At 30.2% G+C, this 10,386-nt stretch overlaps 1 protein-coding gene and 1 non-coding gene across 2 annotated transcripts; one reads left to right on the top strand and one right to left on the bottom strand.

Annotated features, from left to right (window-relative positions):
• Window positions 1–2,628: 2,628 nt before the first annotated feature.
• On the bottom strand, window positions 2,629–2,712 carry TRNAL-CAA. The gene has a single exon. It is a non-coding gene; the product is annotated as a tRNA-Leu (tRNA).
• A 5,178-nt stretch (window positions 2,713–7,890) lies between these two features.
• On the top strand, window positions 7,891–8,220 carry LOC114414085. Its single transcript, XM_028378440.1, has one exon. The coding sequence runs from the start codon at window positions 7,891–7,893 to the stop codon at window positions 8,218–8,220; it is 330 nt and encodes a 109-aa protein (XP_028234241.1).
• The last annotated feature ends 2,166 nt before the right edge of the window (window positions 8,221–10,386 follow it).

Below are 10,386 nucleotides of genomic sequence, written 5' to 3'. Positions count from 1 at the left end.
TTATAGTTTTTTTCTTTTTTTGGTACATTTATAATTTTGTTTTCAATTATTATATATAATTTTGTTTTCAATTAACCACTAGTCTCATTTTAGTGATGATGAAGGTTGGAATAAATACATGAGAATCTAAATTTGATTCTCATTTGTGGCCATTATAAAAAATGATAAATGCTAACAAGTGTCTTTGAGGTTTAAACATAGGTTAAGGAATTAAAAATATAAAGATTTTTATTGGGATGTGTAAATTTGTGTTATTTATGAATTTTTTTATGATTTTTAAAATAAATATTTTTTTTATTTTAGTTTCTTAATCAATTCCCCAAGGACACATGTTAGCAAGACCAAAAAATATATATATAACTTGAACTTAAACTTAATAACAATAAGCTAGTTTGTTTAAACGTGAAACAAATAGTTTTAAAATAAATATTTATTTTTACAAAAACACTTATTTGATAAGCAGATAGGATTTTTTTTTATCAAAATAAACAAAAAATACTTTTTTTTTAAAACAAAACACATCAAGAAAAACATAAAATTGTTAATTTTATTAAAAAATAAGTGTGTGTTTTTTTTATAAAAAAAAAAACTTAAACAAAGGCACCGAATATGCTACTCTAATAAAGTCTTTAACTCGTCATTAAACTAAATGGATTTGTGTTGCGGCGAGTGTTGACTTTTGGCATGCTTTATTGATTTATGAATCGTTGAAGTTCACATATCATCTACTAGCAGGGAATATATAAATGTCCATTTATGAGTTTTCTTACTAAAATGATGCATCCTAATATCCTATATTCTCATATTGTTGGGGGGCACTTCTCAAACCACCCCTGAACGCACATTCTTAAAAAACAAGAAGTAGAAAGCTCAAACTTTAAAGTCAAACATTGTTGCTGAAATTGTTGCTTTGCTTCTGCTCTTGGATTATACTATCATGATTTTTTTATGCATTAACGCGTCAATGCTCAACTTAAATTCCTTTGAGACAATACCTTGGTGATGGACATACCCTATTTCCTTGGTAGCTTTCGTCATCGGCGTGGTCGCGTAGTCATTTTCGTGCCACTACTTATCCCAACATATATTATGCATTCAACTTCAAGAGTTTAGGCTTTAGACAAGACCTATTTATTGAATTTATATCTTATTTTTAAGGCTAAAAGATGGATGGAGTCCCATAATAATACCTTATATAGTATAATTGAGCCAGGCCAAATTCTGTTTCTTTTGATTCAGTTCAACACGGGCCTGAATAAATGGTAGGTAAGGAGGGTGGCAATGTCATGGCACCCCAACAAAAGAAAATGCAAATTGCAACCTACTTTGCTTGTCTTGTTTTCCTTCTTTGCAAGTGATCCCCGTGGAATCCTAATTTATGTATATCTTTCCATATTTGATTATTTATTATATGTTGTGAACAATTAAATAATTGGAATAAAAAAATCAGCTCAAGATATTAAATTGGCTGGTCCCATGAGCATGAATTTTTTTCTCTTTGAAGGTACAACAATTTGACATAAAAAAAAGTCCCAAGCCGCCTTGTGAATGATTTTCACATTTTTTTGTTGAGCAGGGTTTTAGTCCAAAATAAATAAACGAAAATTACATTATCTAATGTTGTTGCAGCAAATATTGAATAATCAAGCTTGGCACACATGCCACTAAATTAAAGAGGGCAATGATGGGTGAGAATTGGGTCTTCCGACCTGCTGCTCACCTTTTAATAAATCCTTGTCGCAGCAGAAATGACTAGTTTTGTGTTCTAATGTGAATCTGGATGGTATGTTTCTTCACGAAATCACACTAATTAGACGATTTTAATACTATTTTGTAAAACTAATGAAACAAAGTCGTGAGTAATCAGAAATCATCTCTTCACGTTCATAATAGTCACTACAAGACAATAGTCACAAACATAAACATCCAGCATATACTAATACTGATATCAACAAAGGAAAGGGAAAGAAGCGGTTATTTTTATAATAACATTTTTTCCTGCTATAATAACATTTTTATAATAATACATAATTATGTTTCTTATAATTAAAGTTAATAAAATGCTCTCGTTTATTTCTTATATAAAAAAGTATGAGGGGGTTACTAATAAGAATACTCCAAAAACAAAACTAACAAGAAGAATTCAATTTCAAAAGACTTTATTGTCCAGCAACGACAGATTCAGGAATTTTTGGTTGTGGGGGCAATATTCATGTACATAAATTAGTATTTTAGTCTACAGAGCATAAATAATAAATGCTTATTTTAATATAATTAAGATTTAACTAATAAATATAGTGACATTAATTATTTTACAACATAATTGACCTATTAGTTCATGAAAGTCACAAGTTTGAATCTTACATGGGTCATTAATTTTAAATTAATTCGTAAATCACATTTTTTTATAAAATTTAAAAAATTCCTACGGATTATGGATCCGTAAATTTGTCAGGGATAATTTTGGAAAAATGAAAAAGCGCTGGGTGCACAAGCAGCTTTCCTGGTGCGCAAAGCAATGCCCATCCCATTAACAATTCAAAAAGTCCTAGGCGATTTGGGCCTGAGGAGATTTCTGGCCCGATAAATGTTTGAAAATAATACATCGAAATTGCAAAAGTTAAGTTTTGTCAGAAGTGGGATTTGAACCCACGCCCTCTCACGAGGACCAGAACTTGAGTCTGGCGCCTTAGACCACTCGGCCATCCTGACTTCTTGTGAACAATTTCAATTATACTTTAAATATAATTTATTCTCTCCCTCCCCCAATTATCTTTTTAACTTTTCTTTTTTTAAAAAAACGGATACAAAGCATGAAGAACAAGATGCAAAGATTCGACGAGGTTAATCTCATTTTGTGGGATTTGTGAATTTTTTGTTGGACCTTTGACCCTCCTCACTACTAAAACAAACAAAAAGCTTGTAGTTTATTTTTTAAAATTCAGTTTTCCACGTGACGGTCTTAATTTAAGATTTAACTCTTTTAAAAATATATGTAAAATAACAAAAAAATAAATAAATAAATTATTATATTTATATATATCACCACTTTTCAGCCTCAACTATTTTTTATCGACAAGATTCATACAATTAACAAATAAATGAATATCTCAAACATGTTCATCTAGGTTTGATTTTGGTTATATTATGGGGGGGGGGGGGGGGGGGGGGATTATTAAGAACGTACTTATTTTGATATCTCTAGATTTTTAAGAAGATAATCTTCAAATATCGATTGAGATATTATTAAAAGTATACACATGCTCGTAAGGTATTTTAATAACTTATAAACTATTTTGACTAGTTAATAAGCTACTTTAACCCATACTCATAATAACCCTTAAATAGTTGGACTCTCTTCGCCATTTCCCAGTTGTAAAAGCACCAATTATGTTGCTAATCACTGAAACAGAGACATAATACATACTAGTAAATGCTAAGGCAAATATCCAAAGGATATTATGATGACAGTAAATTGACTAATTTGTGTGCTAGAGGTCATTTTCCATTTTTCGAGTAACTTCATTTTATCAACAAAATATATCAAGCTTATAAAAAAGTAGTTGGTAAATTAGCTAGCGTTTATGTTTTCAGTTAGTTAGTTGCTCTACATATATTTATTGATTTGAGTGTATGTACTAAAACTAAATTGAATGAATTCATTCTTCCAAATTTATTTTCTCTCACTTGATACGGTATAGGAACTAGTTACTACTTTTTCTTTTTGGTGAAATAAAGGGGAAACAACCTGGAAGAGTGCGAGCTTGCTTAAACCAAATGACCAATTTGTGCAATGGCAATGCCCTTCCTTTGGTGAAGTTGCGGTTAGCTGTGATGGAGGTGTGATCAGTCTTGTGTAGTTTTGGTGTCAATCTCGGGAGTGGCTTTATGGTTGGGTTGGTCTATGTTCGTGGATGGGCTAATTTACTAATATAGTTTTTTTATCAAGTTGGCTGATTTTTGTCACGTAGGACACTTGTGTTGTCAGTAAAAAAAATGTTTCTTTAAGAACACCATCCTAAATGATTTATCCTCTTTAAAGTATTTTTTTTAAAATAAAATTGAATAGGTGACGTAATCTTATATGATTGACGCCATCTTAGTTTGTTTTACCTAGGAGGTGTTACCCTAAAAGACTTCTCCTGTTTAAATCCTAATTATTTTTTATGTACAACCTAAACAATAAATTTTTATCTACAAGCTATTTTTTTTATCTACAACCTAAAAAATTTAGTATATCAATTTTTTCCCCTAAGAACTACAAAAAGACATCAAAGTCTTTCCTACAAAAATATCAACTAAAAAAATATAAGAAAAATTAGCACTATAAAAAATCAGGAACACTAATATTAATTTTTTTTCTACAACTATACTTTTTCCTATTAAATTTTTAAATAAAACTATTTTTTTTCTACAAATCTACAAAATGACAACAATAATTTTCTATTAACTTTTATTGTACAACTTTTTGTTTTTCCTAGAATTTGTTTTCTACAACTATAGTTCTTTCCTACAAAGTTAAAAAAGGACCAACCAAATATCACCTATTTATACAAATAAAAAACAATAATATATAAAGTTAACCAATTAAAAATATTCGATTATGTACTATATAATAAAATAAAACAAAAATTAACATCGTGGTTTTATTTCTATCAAGTATCAAAGGAAGAACAACTGAAAAAAAAACATAAAAACTTAAAATAAAATATATACATAACAAAATTACAGAATTACAAGATAAAAATAAATAAATAAAGTAAGTTTGACAATTGAATTCATTCGTTCTCTCCCGTGTTGCTGCTTTGTATCCGTCTCCTTGTTGGGCTTGAGGAGTTCCGTACTCCTAGTCGTGGTACTTAAAAAAAAATTAATTACTCTTTTAATTCTTATAATTTTATTATTTATATTTTTTAATTTTTATAATTTTAAAATGATTTTTTAGTTCTTATAATTTATATTTTAATTCTCTTTTAGTCCTTGTAGTTTGAAAGTGATTTTTTAGTTTTTATAATTTATATTTTAATTATTTTTTAGTCCATATAATTTGAAAGTGATTTTTTTATTTTAATTCTCTTTTAGTTCTTACCATTAAAATATGAGTAATATTATCAACTATAATTAACTAAAAAAATATTGACAAGTAATTCGAAACTAATTTATTGTAAGATAATTTGTAATAAAAAAATAGTTGATAATTTATAACTAATTACTTTTATAATTTTTTAGTAAGAACTAAAAGGTAATTAAAAAATAAATTATAGAGACTAAAAATATCACTTTCAAACTATGGAAACTAAAAGAGAATTAAAATACACTAAAAAACCACTTTTAAACCACTAAGAGAATTAAAATGTAAATTACAAGGTCTAAAAAATTTACTTTCAAGATATAGAAACTAAAAAATAAAAATTGTGAAACTATAAAAAATAAATAAATAATTTAACCATATCAATATTATACATCACCATTACACGATGTTTAAACAACATATCCTATCCTAGAATGAAGCAACTAATAATTTAACAGAACCCTTTATATGTATACTAAGATTTATATTCATTCTCTTTCAAACTCATAAAATCTATTTATCTTTGTATGCCTTGAAGCGATGTTATATAACTATTTCTCTTTCAAACACATAAAATTTAGCCGAAGAAGAAAAAGAAGCAATTCTAATTACCGTCAAGTTATGTGTCACGCTGAATTTTATGTGTCTTAGGTTATAAATTTGGTTTAAGAAAGTTAACACTCTGAAGGATTTTGGTTATAATTTACCTGGCTGGAGTGTGGTAGGAGTCCAATGTACTAAACTTTTTATGTTTTTCACGAATAGAAAACTGGGTAATGGGTGTGGCGATGATCAGTTTGGACCACAAGTGGTAATAGGTTTTTCAACGAGTCATTGGTCCTTTTTTTTGTCTTTGGTCATTAGTCATTGGTCAGATTCATGGATAGATGTAGGTGCGTGCACTTGATTCTCGATAAAAAAAAAAAAGCCTTTAACACCGGGAAGAATGCCTTGAATTATGAATCCCAATATAAATAAATAAAAAAAAGTCCCGAAAACTTGTTAGAGATAAAAAGGAAGTGTCCAAAACTTTGACGAGGCTAAGGCTTCTTGTGATTCTCAAGACGTTAAAGATCGGGAAAGCGGGAAAGCCGATCCAGGTGCAACGCCAAAAGGAGCAAGCGATAATGAAATGCCCTCCAATTCCTCCCTATTTTTATCTATGCTTATTATATTTCATCAAGTTCAAGCATCGTAATCTCAAGTTCCTAACACAAATTATGCAATACTACTTGTTTAATGGTCCCGAACCACACAAGCAAAGCAATATTCACCCAACTCATCATGATTATGACATGAAGCAGCGCCTAATGATGCCTAACATTTTGTGTGCAATGATTCTTCATCACTCCACATTATGCTTAAGTTAGTAGATTCTACAAATAAATATGTGGACGCAATGGGCACATAGTTCCCTTTAAGTTCTAAAGAAAATTATCAATCAATAATAATTGAGCGGACTTGATAATTCATTCTAAAAAATAGAAGTCTAAATTCCTGTTTTGGAAGTATAATAAAATCGAATAGCTTACTCACCTAATCAGTCTAACTCTTTATGTCGAACATGTAATTTATTCACTAGCTTCTATTAATGTTAATCCTTAAAATAATACTGACTTGATAATCAATCTCTGAAATCATACAATTATACTATAAGATTGATTGGTGATTAAAGGAGAAGAAAAAAAAAAAGATATTCCTTCGCTAATAAAAATGAATAACACTAATAATTAATATTTATCGATAAAAAATATTATATTCACACAATCATCAACATTATGTGTGAGGGATAATTGGTGTAATCTTGATTTCCTGAATAGATATGCTGTGATGGCAAAAAATTACCTAACATATTACTTGACTTTATAAATACCTCATAGCAACCTTCAACAAGTACACACATTTATCACATAAAATATCGCTTTAAACATCATAATCTTTGCATATATGCCTCCCTCTGACGTGTGCGCAAGATTCTTATTGGTGCAATTGGAGAGTAGCTCATGAAGAAGTCTTGTATGGCAGTTTGTTCAAAGAATTACACTTGTAGTCTTTTTAATATTGCCATTTTGTAAATTTAGTTTCTTTTTTTTAAAATTTATCTCTCTCAATCTATTCATTAACTTAACATCCAATGTTTAATAAAAATACTAGTGTGACACATCAACATCAATGTGCTGACATAGTAATACAATAGAGTTTTATGTTGACATTTTGGTTAACAAATTGACCAATACACCACACAATTAAATAAATAGAGATTAAGTTAATGAAAAAATGAAATTATATCAAATAGTGATAGGGTCAAATTAAAGTGGGAAACAGCTCCCATTTTTGTTTTTGGTGAAATTGAGTTAAATCGAGATGTAAGTTGTAAGAATTAAACTGAGTAGGTATAGATAGTATGGTGTATAGAGGAAAGGATAGTAGAATGTGGATATTTCCTGGCAGTATTGGGTTAGGGGTATGGTTATAGTCAATGTCCAAGTAGTGAAACGTCACTCATTGCCCACGCTAATAGCATGGCCCACCGTCGTTTTTTTTTTAATCCTAGAATGGGAAGAAAATAAATAAATACATGACCAAAAAAATCCCAAGTGGGTTACAGGATAGGCAAGGAAGGCAATTGAGAAGAAGCCACGTAGCAAGAAAGACACGTGGAACGATATGATTGGTGTTCCAAGAATCGGCGGGTGAAGGACACGTAAGTGTGGCACTGGACAGCAGCATAGAGAGAGAGAGAGAGAGAGGGACCCACCCTGTTTTGGCAATTAAAAAGCGAGGTTTCAACATTCGCATTAAAGAGAAAGGTTGTGTTTATGGCGATATCTGATGCGGTGGCGAGGAACTTCAGCACCATCTTCGTGGGTCTCATGGCGTGTTTTGAGGCCTATGGCTTTGCTTCGGGGAGAAGGTTTAGCGGCGGTTATGTTGTGATTGTGTCCACCGCCGCGGTCATTCTCTTCCTCGTGGCAACGCTCACGTGGGACGTCTCGCGTAAGGCCACGTGTGCCTTTCACAGAGACCACGCTGACAGCCAAGAGGATGTGTGCAAGGGAGGTATCTGTTGGCACGGCGTCGCGCCGCGATCCCCAGCCTCTCAGGTCCGTGTCAGACTTCCCAGCCACCTTCCCTTAGCCCCTTTGTAATAATAACACCCTTCTTCATAATAGTATATAGTAATAAATAAATAAGATAGTTTTCATTTATTTTCTTAACCTCTTGTTCTCCCTATTTGTAAGTGTGTGTTTTGGTTCTAAAATTCGGACTGGTTTTTGTAATTTGTATATCCTTTTTTTTTTTTTTTTTACAGAATAATTTGTATATCCTTATGCTTATTCCTTGTAATCAATGGATGCGGGAAATTTGTTGGAATAATTAATGATATTTTTGTTTGAGAGTAAATTGTGTTCCTTTGGATAACTTCTGGGTCCAAATTCTAGGCTTTGGCTTCGCTGCGTTACTCCCAGAAAATGTATTAATTAACATTTAGAAACAGGAAAAGATAATATGATATATTCATAAGTCATAAGAAAATGAGGAGGCATTGGCATCTGGGTCACTGCAGGGTTTGGTGGACTGGTTGACACTGCCTGTAGTTGATAAGAATAATACAATTAATCATTATGGAATTTGCAAGGTGAAGGTGGAATTGAATTGGTCCGTATAGCAATAGCACCATGCCGAGTATTGGGATGATTTCTTTTTCAGTGAGTATGGAGTATGGACTACAAAGTCCACTGTGTCCGCTAGCTGTCAAGCCAGAATCACTGACATGGCCTCTTTATTGTCCCAGTTTGCTGCTCGATTATTTTCATTTTCATAAATCAATGTAAAGGACTCTAAATGACTACGGTTTCAATAAAAATATAATTCAAACCAAATATTCTGCGATTGAATTAATTTGACCGGGCCATACAATTTTTTTATTATCATCCAATGCATATTTGAATTCACATAATATCATTTAAAATTTTGTTAAAATACTAATTAACATAAATTTAAATATATATTTAGATGTTAAGTCTCAAGTTGAAAAATAAATTTTGAATCGAAATAACTTTTACGTTAGATAAAATAATTTATATTGAATTTCACTTTTAACTTATTTTCAAATTAAAAACATCTAAGCATCAATTGATTTTAATCAAAATTAATTTTGTGAAATTAATTTTATAAATTCTCTCCAAACACACTCAACATGAAACTAGTCAACTGAATCAATTTTAGTCGGTTCATCAATTTTTTTACGGTAACAAAAATAGAACTATATTTTTCATCGTGTGAATAAGAAGAATAACTCCTCCAACAAGAAAATAAAAATTATTTTTTTCATAGAATCATGCAAGTTTTTTCCCCAAGGAATTGGTTAAGTTACTTATAAGAAGAGTCTAACATGTTTGCTTAAGACTTTTGTCTAAACTCAATGCAACAGATATAAGAACCGAAAATATTCTCCTTTTTTTTTGTCTCACTAACAAATTCCTACATTATTAAAAGTAAATGTCGTAGGTAATCACAAAGTAGTTTTGTTCACTACCTAATAATTTTATTTGTAATAACGTATTGTGATTTAATTAAAGAGATTAATAAGGGGATATAAAGGTGAAACAAGTGATTCACTTTTGAAGTAGGGATGGGAATAGGCCAGACCAGGTTTTGAAAGGCCTGAGCCTAGCCTACGATGAATCTTTGAGGCCTGATCTTTTTAAAAGTTTGGTCTGGCCTGATAGTCTTTTTAAAAGTCTTCTTCACAATAAATATTTAATATTCTATGGAGTAGAAACGTAATAGGAAAGTTAAAAAAAAACTCAATAAAAATAATGAGGAATATAAAAAGACAGATGACTCACACCTAAATTGTAATTAAAGTCAATTGTAATTAAAGTCTTTGATTATAGGAATAAAAGTTATGGAACAGTAATATGTAATATCAAAGTATGATAGTTTCAAAAAAAAATTAATTGTATCCAAAAAATAATATATATATATATATATATATATATATATATATATATATATATATATATATAGGCCGGTCTATCAGATTTATAAGACTTTTTAATAAATCTAAGCCTGGTCTATTTAATTTAATAGACTTTTAAAAAAGTCTGAGCCTAACCTTTTAATTAAATAAATCAATTCATCGTAGGCTCTTGTAAGCCGGCTGACCTATTTTCACCCCTATTCCCAAGTATAGTTTATGTTTAAAAATCAGATAAAGAAGTATGTTTGAGGCAAAAATATTTTTACAAAAGATCTTATTTATTTTCATTTTTTGTTGAATTATATTAAAACACGACACAATAATTTTA

The sequence above is a fragment of the Glycine soja genome, chromosome 6 (assembly GCF_004193775.1).
Source record: "Glycine soja cultivar W05 chromosome 6, ASM419377v2, whole genome shotgun sequence".
Lineage (NCBI taxonomy): Eukaryota > Viridiplantae > Streptophyta > Magnoliopsida > Fabales > Fabaceae > Glycine > Glycine soja.
This window is presented reverse-complemented; position numbering and strand designations above follow the sequence as displayed.

What these genes read in the sequence shown, in the direction of transcription:
- LOC114414085 (XM_028378440.1), top strand. Translation starts at nt 7,891, where the DNA reads ATGGCGATATCTGATGCGGTGGCGAGGAACTTCAGCACCATCTTCGTG.